This window comes from Podarcis vaucheri (assembly GCF_965113315.1).
Source record: "Podarcis vaucheri genome assembly, chromosome: 9".
In the NCBI taxonomy this organism is placed as follows: domain Eukaryota; kingdom Metazoa; phylum Chordata; class Lepidosauria; order Squamata; family Lacertidae; genus Podarcis; species Podarcis vaucheri.
This window is the reverse complement of record NC_138767.1, coordinates 79,046,127-79,069,101: the sequence shown is the minus strand read 5'-3', so window position 1 is coordinate 79,069,101 and position 22,975 is coordinate 79,046,127. Positions and strand designations below refer to the sequence as shown.

Genomic DNA, 22,975 nt, shown 5'->3' with positions numbered 1-22,975 from the left:
AGGTTTGCGGCGTTTGGGTGCTGATTTGTTCAGGAGCCAAGCTGTTCGACAACCAAGGTACTACAGTGGTGCCTCGCAAGACGAAATTAATCCGTTCCGCGAGTCTCTTCGTCTTGCGGTTTTTTCGTCTTGCGAAGCACGGCTATTAGTGGCTTAGCGGCTATTAGCAGCTTAGCGGCTATTAACGGCTTAGCGGCTATTAGCGGCTTAGCGGCTTTAAGAAAAAGGAAACAAACTCGCAAGAACTCGCAAGACGTTTTGTCTTGCAAAGCAAGCCCATAGGGAAATTCGTCTTGCGGAACGAGTCAAAAAACGGAAAACTCTTTCCTCTTACGCGTTTTTCGTCTTGCAAGGCATTCGTCTTGTGGGGCACCACTGTACTGTATATTGTGACACATGAAATTACTTTGTTTCTGCAATGAGCCAATTGCCATATCTGTAGAGTTAAAAAAAACAACACGTTTTTCTGTTGTTCTCATAAAATTGTTACTTTAAAATACATGATCAATATTTGACTAGTCAATTGACCATACCTTGTTTGATAAGGGCAATACCAAACCTTAGTATTTGCTAAAATGATTGAGGAGAAATTAGGCTCCTGACAGTGTTCTTGTGACTTAACACACAGCTCTTGCCCCATCACTCTATCCTTGCCCCCGTGACACTAAATAGCCTCTATGTTGTTAAGCTCCTCATGGTAGTGGCTTGTTTGTTTGTTTGTTTGTTTGTTTGTTTTCCTTATTATGATGTGCTATAGTCATCTCTCAAAAGATTATTATTTTTATTATTAGGAATTAAGGCTATGTTTTGTTTATTGAGCACAGTTTAAGAAAAAGAAGATGAATAATGCAACCATTTTGTATAAGAAAAATAAGGAAAACATACTGGCAACTTTTCCCAAGTTTTATGGGTAATGTCATGCTGCTAATCACTGAAGCAGGTTATTTCCATGAAGTGATAACCCCCAGCAGACTAAACATTGTGATTGCTGTCACAACATAGCACCCCCATTTGGTCTAATGCATGAAATATTACATTCTACTGGCCAGAGCCTGCCAAAATCAATGAACAATGGTGCCAGTAAAATAGAAGGGACCACACATGTACCAATGCCTGCAACACTGAGGCTCACATAGTTGTACTGCAGATCTGTGCATATGGATTATACTGCTGACCTGCATCTTAGCTCGATCACCAAAACATTCCAGCTAAACAACAGTTCAACAACTTACTTTTATTGCCTACGAGAGCCACATGTGGCTGAGTTTCTGACTCTTCGTTGACCTTCTTTACAACATTATACCAATCTTCTACATTTTCAAAGCTCTGTTGGTTGGTGATATCATACACCAGGAGGACAGCCTGAGAAGCAAAATATATATATAAAGCACAGTATGTTAAGATGTCTAAATTTATATTTAAAAAATCTATCTTTATGAGAACTTAGAAATGAGACAGGCTGAACACTTACTCAATGTTAATTCATACAAGCTCCCCACCACCAGCATTAAAATGACACATACACAGAAAATGTTCTAAAATACAATGTTCTAGATAAGAGACAGCTCTTGAAAGAATAAGAGTTTCCTTTATTTTAAGGGTTATGTTGCACTCCTAATCATACTAGCTGAAACTGCATTGAAGCAAAGTAATTGACAAACGAGGAAGAATAACTGAGGTGTCTACACTGAAATCCTCATTTGGGAGGCAAGTCTACTTGCAACTTTTGGGTATCAAGCTCAAGTAGTCTTCCTCCCATCATCCACAGACGACAGTCAGACAGAACAGACCCAACACAATACTGAAATATCTGCACTGCTGTATAAATTTTCAACAAGACAATTGGATCACAATGCTTCCCCTTGAAGAGTCCCCCCCTCCACCCAGCAGTCCCTTTTTCCCCATCAACTATGGAAACCATCCACAAGCCTCTGACTGACCCTGCCCCCCTCTCCGATCCCCACCACAAAATACTTTGTCCAAGACCTTCCAACTATGCATCAACTCCTTCAAGAGCACCTGGGCTGGGCTAAAACTGCATCCAAAGAAATTGCAAGTAAACATTGCCCAAAGGGCACCAAACTCAAAGTGCAACTATTCACTCATCATCTTCCCTCAAAATGGATGCTCATCATCTAGGACCTTTCCAAATTGAAGCACAGATCAGCACCATGGCATTTCAGGATCATTTCCTGTCTATGTGGATGCCCCCAGCATTCACTCCTTATCCCCCTCTGCAGCCAAGCATCCTTGGGTGGCATCTTGGAGATGCCCCCTGCGCTGGTAATGGTGGAAGAAGAGGAGGAATATGAAATGACTCAGATTTTGGACTCTCATCACCATGTTAGTCTGCTGCAGTCTGATAGACTGGAAGGGCTATGGACTAAACGAACACTCCTGGAAGGGTGTCATAGATGTACCCACCTCTGAGCTGGTACACCACTTTCACAGGCACTACCCCATGAAGCCAGATCCAAAGACCAAGAAAGGGGGGCATCATCGGAGGGGAGATGATGTAACAAGTCCTGAGGTCACCATGTGCAGTGGCAGGCTGAGATGAAGGAGGATGGAGAACAGGAGGGTGACATTGGGAGACAGGGCTGAGACTAAGGAACAGAGGTTGAAGCAGGCAGATTCACCCCCCCCCCAGGATGTGGCTGTCTTGGCTGAGGAAGCAGTCCTGCCATTCCACCACACACACCCCAACCGGGAAAGGAGTACAGCAATGGAATCCAGTGAGGGTGTTAGTCCACCACTAGGTGTTAAAAAACCAGGGTCAGAAGGGGAGGGTACAGCCTGTTTGCCCAGGGCCTGGCAGTGCTCCTAACACTGGGAACAGGCGCATCCTCCTTGATGCAATGAGCATCTGCACACTTGGCAGTCTCATGAGTAAGCATGCCTTGCCCTATATTTGGAAACTTGGCAGATGAGCTTGCCAACCTGCTAGGGCAACTCCGTTGCTTCAGTGCTGTTCTGAACTCCTTGCCCTGACCTTGGACTTCTTAAATTTGGATTGCTACTCCCAGCCCATGTAGCCTCATCTTTCCTGTCATTTAGCCTGAGTGTAGTGACTACTGTGACTCATTACTTCCTGCTGAGCATATAAGTTCTTCTTCTTCTTCACTGTCATCGGCAGGACAGCACCTAGTTCCCATCACCCTCAAGTTTGCAGAGTCTTAATTATGAATCTCTAACCTTGAAATTATGATAGAGTGAAATTGACAATATAAAAGTTCAGACAATGGTTTATTTGTTCTAGCAACAGACTGAATCAGTCATGCCCAATAAAACAGATATATGGAAGATGTCAGAGGGATATGATAAAAATTTTCTGGGCTAAGGTATAAAAAATAAAGTCTAAATAAAGTTTGCAGTCTTATTTAAACTTAACCTAGAATATGGATGTCCACAAAGTTACCAGCACTCTGGGTATCAAATTTATTTCCACAGCTATAATTTTGTAATTCAAGTGCAACTTCTGCTGTAGAGCACAGCATTGAAATTTAATGAAGCAAATCTGAAATCAAAAGAAATCGAGGAAGAAAAGAGGTTATCTGATAAGTTAAAATGGTAATAGAATTAGTGTAGTGCCTAAATATGAATAAGGATGTCTAAGGCTCTAATTGTGCCTATTATAGTTAATTCAGCAGATGGTCTCATGCAAGCTATTGCTTTTTAGCCTCAGTCTCTCATCTGCAATAGGGAGATACTAAATAATGACCTACCTGACCAGACTGCTCTAAGGAATACTAAAATAATTTATATTAGATGGTTTGAACACTCAAAATACTTCATATATCAAAGCTAACTATATACATTTATTTGGAAAAAAATGCCTCAAGAACAGATGGACACTATTTCCATGGACTGGCTGAATGGGAAACATATTTTCTAGTATTTCACATCCCCAATTGCTTTTAATTTTGTGTATATAATTTGCTTCCATATAGTGAAGTTACCATATTACTGAGAGTTTAAATTTAATCTCATTTTATAGTACTTCCTCGCCTTATGTAGGAAAACATGATGTGGCTCAAGAGATGCAGCAAGGTTGACTCAGGTTTGGGTAAGCTGCAATAAACATCTGTTAACTTCATTTCTGAAAATGACTAGCTTTAAAATTTAACAAGTTGGCCCATTTTTCTTCTACTAATGTGCAATTTCCAGCCTCTTCAATTAACAATTCCTCCTCTATATTTACACATTGCCACACACCCCATTTCATCTGGGCCTCAACCACCTATTTTTCTCTTTATTCAGGGAGAAAACAAAACAAAAATAGGTTCATCACAAATAAAAATGGGCTGTGGGTTTGAGGAAGTTTTATTGTACATATTTATAAATCAAGCTGTCCAAAAAGCAGTACTATAAAAAAATCAAGTGTTCTTTTGTAGTTTACTAACAACAGAGGGTGAACTGACTCAAATGCTTCTTATTCTGAACAGAAAAGAATGTATGTAGCATTACTGATAATTTTAAAAATTGCCTACTTGTAAAGCACAGTTCATTTTCACTGCCCTGCAAAAACATTTAGCTACCTAGTTGCCTTCTTTTGTTTGCCCTCCTAGAACCTCAGCTGGCTGAATGAATTTAATAGCATAGGATTGCTCTTAATTTCCTCCTTCTACCTTTGCTCCCCAGGAAGCATCTGCACTCAAAACAGCCACTATGCCTATTTAGATATCCATGGGGATATCTAAATAACCTTGACGAAAACTGCTATTTTCAACTTAAGCCACAATGCAGGGCCATGAACATCTGTTTCGGAAAGCTGTTAGGGATATACAAACTAGCACCTTTCGTTCATAAAAGGAAATACTGTTCAAGCAATCCTGTGCTAAAAAAATTCAGTCTACAAAACCAATGTTCAAAACAGTTTCACTTAAGCAGATGTTTACATTTTACTAGCCTCTTAAAATTCTACTGCAAACTATCATTTTTACAGTAAGGTCCTAGAGAAGGCAACAATAAGTAACCACAGTAATTTATAATTTTTTAAACCATACCTGTGCGCCATAGACATATTTATCCAACATCTTGCCTCCTATTGTTTGGCCTCCTATATCCCATACTTGAAGAGTAACATTTACATTTCCTGCAAGAAGGGGGGAAAAATAACTGATGTATTTGACATAGCTGGTTTACAGAAATCAGATATAAATAATCTTTACAGCAGAATATTGAAGCAGCAACACCATGTGTTCCACCTTTTTCAGATGTGCTGTTGCTGATGTATCTGTCTTGTATAAAAGAAATGAACAGTAGGCTTTGCCACTGCCTACACCAAACCATGCCCTGCATTTGACCAGGATCCAGAGTGCAATGCAATATCTAAAGGAGCTTTAATCATGTTTTTCCCAAACTGCACCACCACCACCCATATCACATTGGCAAATAGTTTAAAAAAACAAAAACCAACCAAACAAACAAACAAACAAAAACTGAACAGTCATGTCAAATGTTGATTCTTCTCTTGATTTTTTCCTTAATAATATTTTTCTGGATGCTTTATGAAAACCATTATTGGTTTGCTTATTTACATCATTTTAACTAATGCAAGTCTGTTAAAGTGGCAATATGATAAGACACGGTCTGCTGTGCACAAAAAACAAATTCAAGGATCACACGGGACCCAGGCAGCATATGTGCGCATGTGTGTGTGTGTGTGTGTGTGTGTGTGTCCATGATAAACACACAGCATGATTAGGATCCAAGAGCTATTAAATAATGCCCAATGGCTTGCACAAACCCACTGGGGATTTCTGACAGCAACTCTATCTCACTGCCACGCCTCCATTGCAAACAGCTCCGCCCCCCCATTTACTTGCTATGTTACCAGGAGGGGCTGGTGTTCAAGGAATGCAAAATTAAAACCTCACTTTGGTGCATAAAACTAGGTAATAATAATTATTTTATTATTTATACCTCACCCATCTGGTTGTGTTTCCCCAGCCACTCTGGGAGGCTTACAGCATACAGTATATCAAAACATAATAAAACATCCAACATTAAAAACGTTCCAATACAAGAATGCCTTCAGATGTCTTCTAAAAGTTATGTAGTTCTTTATCTCCTTGACATCAGAAGGGAGGGTGTTCCACAGGAGGGTGCCACCACCAAAAAGGCCCTCTCTGCCTTCTCGGTCCTGGCAACAAGTTGAGCACAACGAAATTTTGTGCACATTATTTTCCAAACAGTTTGTACCTGTCAACATCACATCATTCATTATTTGTGAGTGCTCAGTAGCAGCCGTTTTCCACTTATTTGTACTAATAATCTGACACAAATTTTCTTGTGGGCAATTTCCCCCCTAATTCAGCTGAGAAGACATGAATGGTGTGCAAAGCTATATTTTCACTTTTCCCTGTTGCACTTCCCACAGTAACAGCCATGTCATTTTTAAAATTGCAGAGCAGCTCTTCTGTTTGGAAGAGCAAATAACTGCAGAGAAATTGAAAGTAAAGCTTTGGCTGACCTTGCTCACAAATGAATAGTTTTACAATGGATCCTGGTTATCTCCTTGATAGCACAGCTAGAAAGACACACTCAAAATACTAAATGATTGCACTTTTCAGCAATAGTAACTGGACTTGGTTTTAAATATTGTGTCTAGATATTCCAATAGTCCTTAGCTCCTCACAGTGCATATGTGTCAGCATGCTCAATATATTGTGGATGCTAAACCAGCACTATATTCCATTAATAAATATTCCAAAAGCAAAACACCTTCAATGTGACTTCAAATCTCATGAACTGAGCAGTGGTTTTTAATTTTTCTCTAGCAGAAATCCAAATTATTCTAATATCAAGCCTTTATAATACTTCATGTAATATAAGCATGATCCAGCCAATTTGAAACATTTCCCAGTCTCACTGATCTCACTAAATAAAAGCTTAAATCTCACCCACAGGAATTCATTTGTTTGCATCACACCCCCCAAAAAATGTAATGACAAAGAAAGAAAGATGTAACAGCTAAGAACCATAGCTGTCAACTTTTCCCTTTTCTTACGAGGAATCCTATTTGGAATAAGGGAATTTCCCTTTTAAAGGGGGAAACGTTGACAGCTATGCTAAGAACCAGCTACTGCTGGAATCAGTTCATGTCAGATAAGTAGTATGTCCACTTTTACACACACTTTAAAAGTACTTAAAAGTACTTACATCTAACAAAATACTGAACACAAGAGTGTAACAAATTGCAATCATGCCTCTTCAATTTAAAAGAAATGTGTATGTGTAGAAACAACTCACATAAATTATTCCCTATGCCAACTTTTATAACCAGTGTTAACATTACCCCGGCACAATGTACTGCCTACATACATCACATTTTAGAACATAGTTCCATGAACTGTTCGAACAGGACAGCTTGCATAATACAAAATAGTGATCTTGTGCTCAAAATCTAAGCAGCCAATGCATTTTTCCCCCCGAACAAAAATCTCAAAGGGATGCTTTAGGTCACAATTTCAGCATCATAGTATGCTACTTTTTATGGACAGAAGCTCTGTGCCATCGTAACAATGAGCAGACTAGTGAAAATTCAATAGGTGCATTTTTTTCTCAAAACTGCATTTTCTCTGTCACATGGCTGTTAGCAGAGCAGTTGATCAAGACAAGAAGGTGGCAAAATCCTAAACAATCCACATATTCAAGAGCAATATATATTCCTAGATTCCCATGTTACAGATGTCAACCTGAGGAAATGGAAGGTGTGTGTGTGTGTGTGTGTGTGTGTGTGTAATGAAGAAAGAAAGGACATCAGTTTGAATTTTGTATGTTATATTGCAAATAAAGGTTTAGTACACCCAAGTAACAGTTATTAAAATCCTTCATATCAGTTATAAAAATATCAATTTCTTTAAAAAAGTAATTCTATAAAACAAAAATATTTAATTTCACTTACTCAATATTATTAAAGATAAAATTGATGAACCTTATGTTGACTACTCCTAATTAAATCAATGTAAATGACTTACAGTACTATGGTTTCAATCATGTACCCATTCATGTATATGCAGAGTGAAAACTTGCATGTCTATTTTTTATTATTATTTCACAACGCCTATATATTGCTTCAATGTAATAAAGCTTCAAATTGGTTTATAAAAGTGTCTACTCAGAACTAAGCTCCACAACAAAATCAATAAGACTTACACCTAGGTAAGCATATACAGGATTTTAGTCTTAGTCCCACTGCATTTAACATAAAAAGTATTGATCTTTTACAATATACAACTAACATAAATATAAGGTTTCCTGTCTGAACACCTTTTAAAATTCTTCCCATAACATTGCTGCATAGTCAGATAAATAAATGATCAGGAAAAACAGCATGCAAACTTGAGAAAGTTAGCCAGTTTTGATAGTGTTTTGCCTGTGTTAAAGAGATACATGTAGAAACTATATTCAGATCTGGAACCTTCTTTCTATATAATAAAGCTAGTGTGAATAATGGTTTTAACAACTTTTCTGTGTAAATATATTCCTGAAGGGCATTTGACGTGTCAAGCTACTCTCAAATGAATGGAAGCTCTCATCCATTCTAATGAACCTTGCACAGGAGAACTTCTCTTGGATTGCACTTGAAGGCACCCAATTAGCAGGGTTGTTGAGACTTAAGACTAATGTGCATCAAAGCTATGAGCAACATATTACGTTGAAAAATATCTTATTATGATTACAACGTTCAAAAACACAGGGTTCTTCCCTCTTCAAAATATGTTGATAGCTGTATTTTCCTAGAATCCTGGTCTTAAGCCCATTTATTTGGCAGAACTTTGTACTGAAATAAATGAGCCTAAGATATGTATTTTTCAAATGAGCCCAGAATTATTCAGTTAGGTTCACTTTCCATGTATATTTAAAACTGGAGAGAATACAGACTATCCATGTAGATGTTGAACAGTGGTAAATATTTCAAGTAACTATACACAAATATGTTTTACACAATTGCATGATGTATATTTTTGGTCCTATAGCAAAAAACCCCTTTAAAGTTTTCATATGTATTGAATATTAAAAATTCTTAAGAAATTTTGTTTTAACTTCAATTTTTTTGTACTTCACAGGAAATAATGTTCAATTGAAAGTGAAGCTGAGTTTATTAGGAACACAGGGCAGATAGCCAAACTCATTTGGTCTGAATTGATGCCACTAGCAGGATTCAACAGCAGCCTTCTAAAAGTATACTTGGGGCACTGGTTAACCTTACTTAAAGTTCTACACAGTAAAGATGGAACTGAAAACACGTCTGTCCTCCTTTTTTACTGAGGCCTTTTAAAAGCCTTTTCACAGTGAAACCCTGTTTACTGGCTTATACCCACAACCTTCCTGAAAGTATTTTGACTGTGACTCTTAAGGAGCTCTATCTGCAAAACTTCTGACTAACAGATGCACTATTTTAAGCATTGAAATCTGCACAGTGGTTACATCTAAATGACACACTAAACTGGATCATAAAATATAATGAACCAGGCCACTATTTGGAACATAATTCCCTCAAAGAGAATTGAATCAGTTTTAATTTTAAAAATATATCATTTTACAGTTAAACTATTCAACAATATTTGTGCTGGAAGATATGTACCACAAATCCAAAAACATTTATCCCAATGCAGAGACCCTTGCATACAGCAGTAGACTGAGTACGAGAAGGACCTTCCATACAAAACAGTTGGCTGACACCATCAGCTGTGGTAGCACTGGAACTGGGAGGGAAAAGAGGACCCTAGAATCAGACCTTCTTCCCTCCAAACCCCAAAATAAATGCCTGTCAAAGCTAACAAGAATAAAGGTACCAAATATGAGCTGCAATCAATATTCAGTCTTGAACAATTACCAAAGGTTCATGAAAAAGGAAGCAGAGTAAGAGTTTTTATTTAAAATAGTTTCACTTTAAAGGGTCATCTTCAAAAATATTAACCCAAAAATATTAATCCCACAGCTCTCAAGAAACTGCAGTTTTGTTACCTGGCCCCTAATGAGTTCAATCACAGTTACTGTTTCTTTTTGAAATTGCTATTCTAGTTATTGCACTTTAAAAATAACAATGTTGCTATTCAAATAACAATTGCATTCATCTTTAAAAATGGATTTCTGTGGCATAAACATTTTGAGCACAAGAAGACTTATTATGGCTCTCCAACAAACATTACCACCGATAACTAAAAAGTTATGCCATCATGTACAAAGAGGAGCTTGTGAAAAAATCTGGAAAAATAACAATTTTATGTACTCCACCAAAAAGCAACTGAAATGTTCTTATAAACACAAATACAAGAAATATGCAGATGTTATAAAGAAAGTGGGTAATATTTTACTAGAATTGGCGAGAAAAATTATTGTAGGAGATAGAACTTTCTTTATGTACGCTACAACAGCAGCAAGAATACTCATTGCAAAGTATTGGAAGACACAAGATTTACCCACTCTGGAAGAATGGCAGATGAAGCTGATGGACTATATGGAACTGGCAGAAATGACTGGCAGAATCCGAGACCAGGGAGAAGAGTCGGTGGAAGAAGATTGGAAGAAATTTAAAGACTATCTACAGAAATATTCTGTATCTGAAGAAGTGTGCATGCACACGAAAGCTTATACCAAGAACTAACTTAGTTGGTCTTTAAGGTGCTACAGGAAGGAATTTTTTTATTTTGACTATGGCAGACCAACACGGCTACCCATCTGTTACAGAAATATTGTAAAATTAATGAATGTTAGAATGATGTTGGATAGAAATTAAGTGGTTTCCAGCTGTAATGCTTTAAGGGAATATGAAAAATGGGTTGTTAATAGGGAAAAATCTAATTTTACTATTTTAAGACTAAAGATTAGGATAAACAAAGAGGGTAAGGATTTGCTGAGCCAACAAATTGAACTGGAATACAAAAAAGGGAGGTATGAGGAGGTCCGGGAAACAAGCTAAGGAAAATAAGTAATAGAAAAATGGAGTGGTTTTTAATCATTTTTATTTTTATTTTTATTTTTCATTTTGTATTGTAATATCTTTTAAAAAATCTTAATAAATATCTTATTTTTAAAAAGAAAAAATTATTGTAGGAAAAGAAATTTTCCCAAGCATTCAATCCCCATTTAGAATTCAATAATGATTTAATATGTTACACAAGCTTAGCAGCTATTATTTGGGGGGTGGTGAGGGGGAGATAAGAAGAAATGTATTTCTGGCCCACATTCTGCTATTGAAAATATGATACATATTTTATGTACATCTAGAGAACCAAGTGGGCAACACAGGATTATTCTCTACATTCCTAAAAAATAAGCACCCATATTTGAGATTTAACATCACATCCAACAAATCAATGTAGTTTGAATGTTAGTAAATCTGGAAAAGTCCTGACAACTTTCCCAAATTTCTGCTGAAGTCTAGATTCTGAATTATTTTTCAGGACCTCTAAGATTGACACTTATTTAACAGAATTTTCAGAAAAGTTCATCTGAGGTTTAGCACACACAAAAATCCTGCTCACTGTTCAATTCAACTATGCTTCATATGTATTTCCCTGAAACATCCCAGAAATAATAAAAGTTCAATCTTCCAGCAACATTATCAATTCTCCCTGCAGTTTCATAGTGAAAATGCTCTCTCCAGCTTTGGTTTGTTAAGCACACCAGGGGAAAATGCCTTTAATGGAATATTTTTATGCTTGCAAATTGAATTACATTAAAATGATCAACTCATTTTAGACCCCCCAATTGTTTAGAAACAAACTTTAAGATTCTGTCAATCTTTTTTAATTACTTCTTTACGTTTTCCATGCAGTGTACTACAACTGGCATCTAAATAGTTTCTTTGCATCACGAAGTGAAACATCTTGAATGCTCAAACTGTATTTTTATGAGTGCCTGGGGACCCTGAATTTTAGTGGTCTATTAAATGCCAGCAATTTCATGCTGCCTTGCATAAGACAGCATTCACATATCACAGCCTAGCAATTCCATAGTTACAGTATATATGTATCCCCTCAACCTAAGTAAAAGTAGGGGATATTTTATCTAAAAACCATATTCATTTCAAAATAAGCATTTTTCCATTTCCGATTTACACATGGTGTATCTACTTTAAATCCTAGATTCAAGAACCTCATACAAACACATTCTTGGGAATCTAAATATTCACACACAACAAAACATAATGTAAATATAAAAAACAATCCTTCATCAGTAAGTATCCTGTATTAGTAACTGAAGCTGGTTCATACTTTTAGAACTTCAGAACTTTTTATGTACTTAAGAGTACAGTCCTTTTCTCAACACTTTACTGTTGGTCACACTTTTTCGTATTATGCATGTTAATCTCCTCTTACCTGGGAGTGTTATTCTTTTCAAAAAGAAGTCAAGTCCTATGGTTTGTTTGTACTGCTTCCCAAAAGCTTCTTGAGCAAAACGTGTGGCTAAGGATGTCTAAAAACAGAATCATATTAAGTTCACTTGATATCTCAGAAGACACAACTGAAGTAAAACATAATAAAATGAAAACTAGGCAAGTTTTAAATCAGAACATCCCAACTGTTTTTTTTTTTTTTTGGGGGGGGGGTTGGTTCCAACAGATAGGATACCAATTCTAAAACTATAGAAGAGAAATTTCTAACACAAAACTGATATCTAAAGTGAGAGAGCGCAATAGAATAAAAGTGTACATACTATTCTATACACACAAAGTCTGGGCTGCTCTAGCAGAGAGCACAAGAATTTATCTTTACATCATAGGGTCATAGGATGCTGCCTTATATCAAATCACACAATTTCTCCGTCAAGCTCAGTATTATCTACAATGACTGGAAGTAGCTCTCCAAGGTTTCAAATAGGGATTGTTCCCAGCCCTTCCTGTAGATGCAGAGTTGAACCAGAGATCTTCTAAAAGTAAAGCATATGCTCTGCCACACTCCAGATCCTGCCTTAATTACTTAGCACTGTAACAAGCAAAGCACTTCAGAACCTTGTTTGTCTTCACAACAGCACTGTCCAGGATTCAAAGACCACACAAATAGTTCATGTGCCCAAGGGGGCTTTGGACCTGTGCTTCCTTCCCTACATGGATGACTTTTGATGTTGATAGGCGTTGCAAAAACAGCTTGTCACATGGCCAAAAAGTATACAGTTCAAGTAAAAATGTTTTAAGAACATCTCACCAGGTTAGCACAAGCCCAAGAAGAGAACCAAAGAGAAGGCAACCTGACTAAGACCACAGAACGAGTCCATGAAAGAACTGGGATGTGTATCTAGAATTCCTAAAAGCAAGTTTGAAATTCTATCCACTGGACTACTTTGCCTCTCACTTTCTGAGCACTAATCTACTTCTGCAGATGTTAATGTATGAGAGGCTATAGAGATATTCAAGTTATGAATAAATGCAAGAGTTTAGAGGATATGCCTAGAAAATAAGAAGCAATTTTCCTATTAATATGTGGGCCTCCTAGCAATAAAACAATGTAAGTTTAGTGGAATAGAATCCATTTCCTAAAAGATACGCTTACTGATAATTGTGTTGTTGCTAAATTAAGCCCAATACATTTTCTAGAAAAAAGGGGGGAGGGAAAGGATTTTAGACTGTAAGCTGCAGACTGACTGAGAACAATAACCTACCTTACAGTGGTATCATAATTCATTTCAATGTTTATATATTTATTAATTAAAAATTATATTCACAATAAATTTATTTTGACATTTTGATTTGAAAAATATCTTCCAAACAGTATGAAAATATTTCAGTATTTCAAAATTGCATTTTAAAACTTTATAGGAATAAAGTATATAAATTGTATGACATCAGAGAAAACTACAAAAATGAGAATGTCAGACATAATAAATAAATGGAAGAAATCACCAAAACTACCCTCATTTTGCAAACAGATTCCTACCTTAAAATATTCCTGTATTTTAATAAGAAATTGTATAGGAATATTTAATTTTTCCCAAATCAGAAAGGTTATATACAGTATCCTACCATCCTTGATTTATGGGATACTGTAAATATTGATTTTATCACTGTGTGACACTCAATATTCCCTAAGAGGTTTCTAGAGGCATTAATGAACACACTCTTTGGGTTTACATCTGCCAATAAGTGCAAGAAGTTTTCAACAACTCAGCGAAGTTTTCTAGGACAACTTTCATGATCCCCACTTAATGCAAAAGAATTTAGAGCAGAAAAATCAGGAGATGGGTGCCTTATTACTTTGCAATTGATAAATGTAAAGTGCCCTATACCAACAGCTCAGGGGGTTGTGGGGAGAGAAAGAGAGACCAATATGTAACGTAGCCAAGTTTTAAAAAACAAAACACTGAGGAATTAAAAATGAATCCATTATATCTGATTTACGATCTTTGGTAATTTGCTTTCACTGGAATCTGAGTACTACAAATAAAGCCTCAAGAAGTACTCATAAACAAATAAACAAATCTCTTCTTGGCCTCAGGAGCCAAAATGATAAATCCTAAGGCCCCATTCTAGGCTCAGGTTGTTAAGAAGCATTGCTTATATGTCGAAACACCCAGCATAGTACCCAGAAAGCGAAGAGCTATAAGAGCTCTGGCGTGACGTGCTGCTAGTAATCTGTATTCAGCAGAAACAGCCAAGTTATTGGGTCTTCAGCACAGTTGTCAAACATGGGGGCCTTTTACAGTTTAAGACTCCCAAAGTAGCCCTCAGCATTCCTAGTTGATTTGCTGAAACTGAGGATTCTAAGTCTCAGAAGAAGAGAAGAAAGAGAGAGAACAACATACAACTGTTAAAATTCCTTCCATGTGAACTTCAGGTACATCTGTCTTAATCCTACAGCCTGTTCATTCCATTAGCTGTTATTAAAGGGGGTGATTAATCATCCTCTAACTAGCCACTCTTTTGCTGTATCATGTATTTATACTCTCCAAACTTAACTTCCAGTAAATACTTTTCTTTGGTCTTTTCCTTGTGGTTTTCTTTGCATTCCACAGCAGCACTTCCTTCTCGTCTCCACAAGCCTAGTCTGGCTGACAAATCGACTAGCACCCTATATTCCATTTCCCTTCCTGCTAGAGTGGGTTCACCGGTCAAATGTTTTCAATTAAGGCTGCACTGAATTTTTGCCCTCTAATTTTTCAGAAGAAAATGAGAATTTACAGAAAGAAAAGTTTCTCACAAAAACATTTCTGCAAAATAACTTCTTCCTTTGTGCACTATTTGCTGGTGGGGCATAGCTGCTTCTTTCCACAGTTTGCCACTTCAGTGCCATTTTTTCAAACTATTGTTTCTCATTACAGCAAATCAGAATTGGAAATCATGATTTGAACAAGCATTCTGACTATCATGCATGTAAACCAAATTTAGTAACCTTCATTAACTACAGCCTAACCTGAATTGAGAAAGAGGTGAAGTTCAGACACAATAGAGTCACACAGCTAGGCATGATTTGAGTGGGCATGCACCTAAGCATTCCACTACCACCCTGATTTGCAATCCCAAATTGTAGGTGGTCCTTAAACTACAATTTCAGACATCAGGGAAACTCTGGTCTAAAAAAACCAGGAAGTCTCATTTGCAGCCGGTCACACAAGAGGAAAGGGAAGCACTCAAGTTTCTTCAAACCAAAGTTTGGTGAGAAGTCCAGTTACATTTGAACCAGGCCACACTGACACATACACATGAATCACAACTCTTGTAAGAATTGCAGAAAGAGTGTTGGGTGTGAATCTCAATCAATTTCAAAGCCCTTATCAACATGGGAGTTGCTAATGCTACCTACATTTCTTAAAAGCTAGGGTATGGTCACTTTCCATATAGGGATATCATCAGGATGGAAAAAAAACAAGCTGTAAAGTAATTTACACACTTTAAAATGCTTTTTAAAAATGTAAAATAATAAAGGCTTTCTTCAAAAGTAAGCGTCTCTACTCCATAATTAGGGCTAAAAGTTTAGAAGAGTATAATTCTAAGCATACAGCGTACAATATTATAGTCAAGTGTATCATGTCATATAAGGCACTCATAACCATCATATGGTAATTCTCAATACAATGGGAACAGACATGGTCAGAAACTGTAAAAACTCTACAAGCAACTGTGCCACACAATCCAAGAAACGTACTTCAGTGCTCCCAAAAATCAGTAATGAACCCCCAACCTGTTGTATCTTCTGCTTGTTATTGCTCCATTGATATCAAACTGAGTGCTCCTGTTTCTGGACAGAGGGCATGGCTCTTCTCCACTAGAGTTGAAGGCTGGGGTAAATGTGGCCTTCTAGATGATGGTGGACTACAACTCCTGGCCACTCACCATGAGGCTGTTCTTATCGGAAAAGCCACAGGTTTCCCACACTAATATAATTCATTGCTTCACATGTGTATGGTCCCAGATTCAGTTCCCAGCATCTTTAGTTAAAGGATATGAGGTATCAGAAAACAGAAAGGCCTGTGGAGAACTACCATCAGCAGGGATAAACAGGCAGTTGCTCTAATTCTGTACAATATAACTAAGGGATGAGGCAGGGAGTGGCCAGGATTAGTCTTTTCAGTTGTGGCACCCCATCTTTGAAACACTCTCCCTATGTAAGCTTGCCTAAGCAACTTTTGAAATCTCTGTGTCAAGAGTGAAGACCTTTTCAATGTCTGCAGGTAGCTCCAGTTTTGTAAACTTTGCAGCTTTGGTTTTAATGTTGTGATAGGTTTTCCCTACTGCTGATTTACCATTAAGCTTTTGTTTGGGGTTTTTTGATCTACTATAAGTTACCCTGGGAGATCTTCAGAACTGAAGGGAGAGGTACTAAATATGTAAAATAAATACATTCTTTAGATTCAAGAAGCATTCAGCCAGTCACTGTTGGAAACAAAATACTGGACTAGGAGGATAGTCTGATCCAGCAAAGCAATTCTTCTCAACAACATCATCATCGTATTTATTACCCACCCTTCACATTAAGATCCCAGGGCAGGTTACAGCTAGAAAAAATAATACAATATAATGAAAACAAATCCACCCCCAAATACCATGCAATAAACTAAAACAGATTATATAGGAGGGGCACTAATAACAACAGTTCAGTTATCAAAGACCAAGAAGAAGAGGTGTGTCCTTGGCAAAGTGACTCTTGGCGCACCTCCACCTATATCAGTTCATCCCCTGAGCAGCAAGTTGCTATTTAACTTCCCACAATGTCCCAGAATAATGCTGCACCAGAAGCACTGCGGGAAAGTAAGATGGAAGGTGCCCAAACCAAACTGCCTAGCACTAATCAGAGACCCAGGGTAAGAGACAGGGCCATGGCCTGAGGATGCTATGTCATGAAGCTGGACCTGAATGTAAAGGTAAAGGGACCCCTGACCATTAGGTCCAGTAGTGACTGACTCTGGGGTTGCGGAGCTCATCTTGTTTTATTGGCTGAGGGAGCCGGTGTACAGCTTCCAGGTCGTGTGGCCAGCATGACTAAGCCACTTCTAGCGAACCAGAGCAGTGCACAGAAACGCCATTTACCTTCCCGCTGGAGCGGTACCTATTTATCTACTTGCACTTTGACGTGCTTTCGAACTGCCAGGTTGGCAGGAGCACGGAACGAGCAATGGGAGCTCACCCCGTCGCAGGGATTCAAACTGCCGACCTTCTGATCAGCAAGCCCTAGGCTCTGTGGTTTAACCCACAGCGCCACCCGTGTCCCATGGACCTGAATGTACATGCTTCTAAATGTACACTCTTGAACACTAAAGCATGATACAAGTAGTGCCTGCTATTTCTAGCACTACAGCCACACATTTTGAACTATTTTGGCTGTCTGTAAATGTAAAAGAGCAGCCAGAGACTTTTAGAAAACAATCTTAACTATCCTTATAATTACTCTATGATTTTTTTATGATGGCTTGGTTGGTACATACTTCAGAGCTACGTAAAGAGGCCAGAAACAATTTTAAACCAGGCTTGTAATACAAGCTGGCAGCTTATAGAAGGAATAAGCTGAAACTGCAGCACTGCACTAGGGCAAGGTACATAAGAGACTATCTTGGCTGTGAGGCCAGGAAGACCTGATCCTTGCCTTGCTGGCCTTTTTCCACCTGGCCTGGGAGGGCAGGACTGGACTGGCTCCAGATGCAAAAGCTGTGGCTGCTGAACAGATTCTTGGGTTGGAGTGTTGTTGAGGGGATTTTGTGGAGGGTGGGGTTGTTGCTGTTATTGATATTAATTTTTTGCATCTTTATTTAGACCTTATTCTGATTTATATGGAAATTGTTCAATTCGGTTGTGTACTTTTTGGTGTTTAATTTATTGTTAATGACTATTTTTGCCATGTTTGTAATATGTAATTTTATATTTTGTAAAATTATATTCTGTAATTTCTATACGGTTTTAACTTTAGAAAGGTGATTGATTGATTTAAGTTGCTCTCTGTGAATCTGACACAGTATCAGCAAATTTCCATTCAGCTATAGAGTCCGATTCCTCCACTATGCTCAGGGCTGGCCCAAGACATTTTGAAACCTGAGGCAAACCACAAAATGCCCCCACCACCACCACAGGGAAGGACAGATGCATGAAGATCTACAACAGGAAAAAACAGGGTGGTGGAATCAAATCAACCTTACCTGATGGTTGAAGTGGGAATCAAAGACTGTTGTGGTGAGGAAAAGGGGCTCACTCTGAAACATGCTGGGTGGCTGCAGAGCCCAGGAGACCCCAACATTTTCCCCCAAGGGGTGGGAGGAGACCAGCAGCACCTCCTATTCACCAAGAGGCTACTGTGGAGGCAGAACTTGGGGATGGGATGACAGCTCCAGGTCACAGATCCAGTTTCCAAGCAGCAGGTCTAGCCATTGCTGTAGGCCAGATCTGCTGCCCCTGTGGATCCTGCCACCTAAGGCAGTTGCCTCACCTTGCCTCATGGGTGGGCCAGACCTGACGATGCTCTACTTGCATATATGACTCCACTGCTCTCTTATCCTAAGAACAACTAAACCCTTTCCCCTCATCATTCACCAGTGGGCACGGGGCACACTCCTTATGCTAGGCTATATCATTTTTATTAGAACAGAACTTTATTCCTCCTCATCTTAAATGAATGCTACTGAAAAGTAAATGGATGCAATATTGGTAATAGACCTAGTTCTCAATGATGTGCCTGGGCTATTCCACTTCAGACTGCAGGTGCAGAGACCTGCATCGCTGGATGCTCTTGCATAGTATGCGGGGATCCCTTTACCCTACACTACTCACCATGATTTCCCACTCAGGTCCAGTTCAAAATGCATTCTAGTGCCCTTGGAAGGCTACCTAGGCTCATTTTTACTTTTCATAGAATCATAGACTTTTAATCAAGTTAGGGACTTAAAAAAAACATTAATCTCCATTTCGGGACCTTTTGTGAATTTAACAGCTTTGTTGGCTCCTTCCCAGCTTTACTATAATAAAGCTTTATTGAAAACACTCAAGGGGAGCAGCAGAGGCCAACACACCAGCTCCAATACCACCACCACCCAAATTGTGCTCTTCTGCTTGTGGGGGCGGGGACGCCTCCTCACCTGTTTCAGAATACTGAAATACCAGGGTTATTTGGAGAGCCAGTGTGGCATAATAGTTAGGACTATGACCTGGGAGACCATGGTGTGAATCCCCACTCAGCCATGAACCTCACTGGATGATCTTGGGCCAGTTACCATCTCTTAGTCCAGTGGTTCTCAAAGGGTATGGCAGGAGAGGATGGCGTGTGGCAGGAAGATTCAAGGACAAAGAAACATTTAAACATTTTCATGTAATACAGTACAGTTCAGTACAATACAGGGGGGGAATGGATATATATTTTTTTAAAGAGAGGAGGAGCATCAAGTGATAATGAGAACTATCTCATCCTATAACTGAGATTACCTTGCAAAATAATTCATGTTCTTATGTAGCTGTATTGCTTTATAATTTCTGGATGTCCCATGATAATATAAAGTAGTTGTGTACAAGCAGTGCTAGTTGGTCTTTCTTCTGTTTTCCAATGTTTTTCTCATCTAGAAAAAATTGGGTGTGGCACAAGCAATTTTTTTCTGCAAGTGTGGCCTCCGAGAAAAAGAACTGAGAACCACTCTCTTAGCCTAACCTCCCTCAAAGAGTTCTTGTGAGGATGAAATGGGGGGAAACTATGTACCCCCTCCTTGAGCTCCTTGGAAGGTAAAGCTGTTCTATAAATTTAATAAATAAATAAAATAGAAACCCTAGAAAGTTTCAGTGTCTTTTTTTCCTAACAATCTAAAACCTGTAATCATCATATGACAGCCCAATCCTATTTTTGAAATGACCCTATTTTTAAATAGTAATAATAACAATAACAATAAGTCCCACTGTGTTCAGTGGAGTGTTGTTCTTCCAAACAAAGGAGCCCTGAGCTGCAAATGACAAAAGTGAATACAGTGGTACCTCGGGTTAAGAACTTAATTCGTTCTGGAGGTCCGTTCTTAACCTGAAACTGTTCTTAACCTGAGGTACCACTTTAGCTAATGGGACCTCACACTGCCGCTGCGCTTCCGCTGCACAATTTCTGTTCTCATCCTGAAGCAAAGTTCTTAACCCAGAGTACTATTCCTGGGTTAGCAGAGACTGTAACCTGAAGTGTCTGTAACCCGAGGTACCACTGTACTCTCATGAGCAAGGCCAGATTTAGGTTTGATGAGGCCCTCAGCTACCGAAGGTAATGGGGCCCTTTATATGTCCAGCTGTCTTTTGTAAACAACAAGTTGTTGCTGTTTTTTGTGTTGAATATATGCTATATGGTTATTTATGGACCTAATAGGTATCTAAAGCCATTTGCACATAACAAAATAAGTATTTTATCAAAGTATTTTTTGAACTGAAATACAATATAAGAAGTATATTAATAGTGAAACAATGTTGCTGTATGTAGGTTTTATTTGTTTTTTATCTTATATTTCGGAAATGTACATCCAGGTTTTTTTCCTTTAAATTTTTGGGGGGCCCCAAGAGAGTGAGGCCCTAAGCTATAGCTTGTTTAGCTTATACGTAAATCCAGCACTGCTCACAGGGATTTTTTTGCAAGGAGGCGCTTCTTTAGTCACTTGAGCACCTGCTTTAAGGAGCCCTGGCCCTATCATGGAGAGGATCCTTGTGTGGGGAGGGGTGTTCTTATTTATTTACTTTATTCTTTACGCAGGCAAGATTAAATGTTCTCCTGTTAGCATTTTGGATGGGCCGACACATAAATGAATTCCTAAGACAGATATTGAGTCTGTGGTTGCAACTTGGTGTCAATAGAAGATACAACTCATGTGCTCCTGGAATGCCTTTTCTATAATGATCTTAGAAACAATTATATTCACCTGCTGATCCAGAGAAGTACATATCTTTCAAAACATCCCAATTCCTTGTTAAGGCTCTACAGATCCGTGCTACAAAAATTAAGAAAGGTATGGGATTTTTTTTAAAGGTTAAGGAGTAGAAATGCAAGTCGCTATTATTGTTATAATTACCATCGCTTTAATGTGCATATTGGCTGTTTGCTAAAACAAACTATTTGCTTTCTTAATTACATTGGGGGGGAGGCGGTAGCATCACTCCCCCCCCAACACAGACGATGTAACTAAATAAATAAGAAAACACCTCTTGATGCTTTAAAGGGTTTCAGCCCCGCCCCCCGCCGCGTTTGGTCCCTGTCATCTCTCTACAACCACCCTGCGAGGTAGGCCGGCGAGGGGCTGGCAAGGATCCCTCGCGAGACCCCAGACCCACAAGCCCGGCTCCGGCCTCCGGGGGGGGGTCTCGCGGGGGGGGGAGGCGCTTGAGGAGAGCGGTCCTCCCGCCCGCAATGACGGGCGACGGCGAGTCTCGCTCCCTCGGGGGGCTGACTGACCTTGCCGGAGGTGCCGTCGCCCAGCACCACGAACTTGAGCTGCCGCTCGGGGCTCTCCTCCTCCGAGTCCGACATGGCAGGGCGCCTTCAGTCGCTGAGGGGCGAAGCCGCCGCCGCCGCCGCCATCTTCGGCCCCCTCAGCGCTTTCCGTTAACGCCGACGCTGGGCGAGACCACCTGGCAGGAGAAGGGGGGGAGCCGGCGACGGACACGGCCGCGGAGAGGCCACCGCGCGGGAGAAGGCGCAGAAACGGGAGTTAAGCGGCGCCGAGGGACGCAGAGAAGAGGGAACCGCGAGCCGCCGCCTGAGAGCACGGACTGGAGAGCCTCTCCCCCCCCCCCTCTAAAGGAATGGTTCGCTCCGGAGCCCTGGAATGGGCAGCTTGGGCTTCGTAACAAGGCCGGCGCGGTCACTAAGAGCCCGCGGAGGGTGAAAGGTGACAAGAGGGCGGGGGGAGAGGAAGGCGGAGCCCCGGTACCTGAGGGAGTGGGCGGGGCGTCCGAAGCGTCCGCCAATGGCAAGGGGAGCACGAGGGAGGGAGATTTGGGCATGCGCGTTGCTTTGCCTGCAGTTTCCAGAATTGAAAAGCCATGGTTTGACGCACACAGCCGGCTTATAAAAACCATGGTTTGACACCCTCCTGCTTATAAAATTATGCATGACATGGAGAAAGTGGGCAGAGAAAAGATTTTCTCTCATTCTCATGACACTGAGAATGGAAGCTGGAAGATTCAGGGCAAGGCAAAAGAAAGCACTTCACGCAGCACACGGTTAGCCTGTGGAACTCACTCCCACAGGAGGCAGTAACGGCTGCCAACCTGGACGTCTTTGAAAGAGGGTTGGACAAATCCATGGAGGAGATGGCAATGACTGTGCTCTGCTTCCGCAGTTGGGAGACAGCAATGCTTGCAAATGCAAGTTGCTGGGAACCGCGGGAAAGTGCTCTTGGGCCCAAGTTCTGCTCCCTGGTTTCCCTTAAGGAGGATCTGACTGACCACTCTGAGAATAGGGTGCGGGACTAGAGCGTCTCCACCCCCATCGTTCTGCCCGGACACTGAGGTCCAGCGCCGAGGGCCTTCTGGCGGTTCCCTCATTGCGAGAAGTAAGGTTACAGGGAACCAGGCAGAGGGCCTTTTCGGTGG

General features: G+C 39.8%; 1 protein-coding gene across 2 annotated transcripts in view; it reads right to left on the bottom strand.

Moving 5' to 3' along the window:
- RAB28 (RAB28, member RAS oncogene family) overlaps positions 1-22,253 on the bottom strand; it is a 53,897-nt gene extending 31,644 nt beyond the window's left edge. The window contains exons 1-4 of one of the 2 annotated variants that reach the window (XM_082238613.1): positions 21,834-22,253; positions 12,333-12,429; positions 5,007-5,095; positions 1,233-1,362 (exon numbers count right to left, since the gene is read on the bottom strand). In XM_082238613.1, the coding sequence (XP_082094739.1) occupies positions 1,233-1,362; positions 5,007-5,095; positions 12,333-12,429; positions 21,834-21,908 (391 nt within the window). In that variant the 5' untranslated portion in view covers positions 21,909-22,253. The remainder of the gene's footprint in view (positions 1-1,232; positions 1,363-5,006; positions 5,096-12,332; positions 12,430-21,833) is intronic. The other variant, XM_082238614.1, reaches the window with a different exon arrangement.
- Between the last annotated feature and the right edge of the window lie 722 nt (positions 22,254-22,975).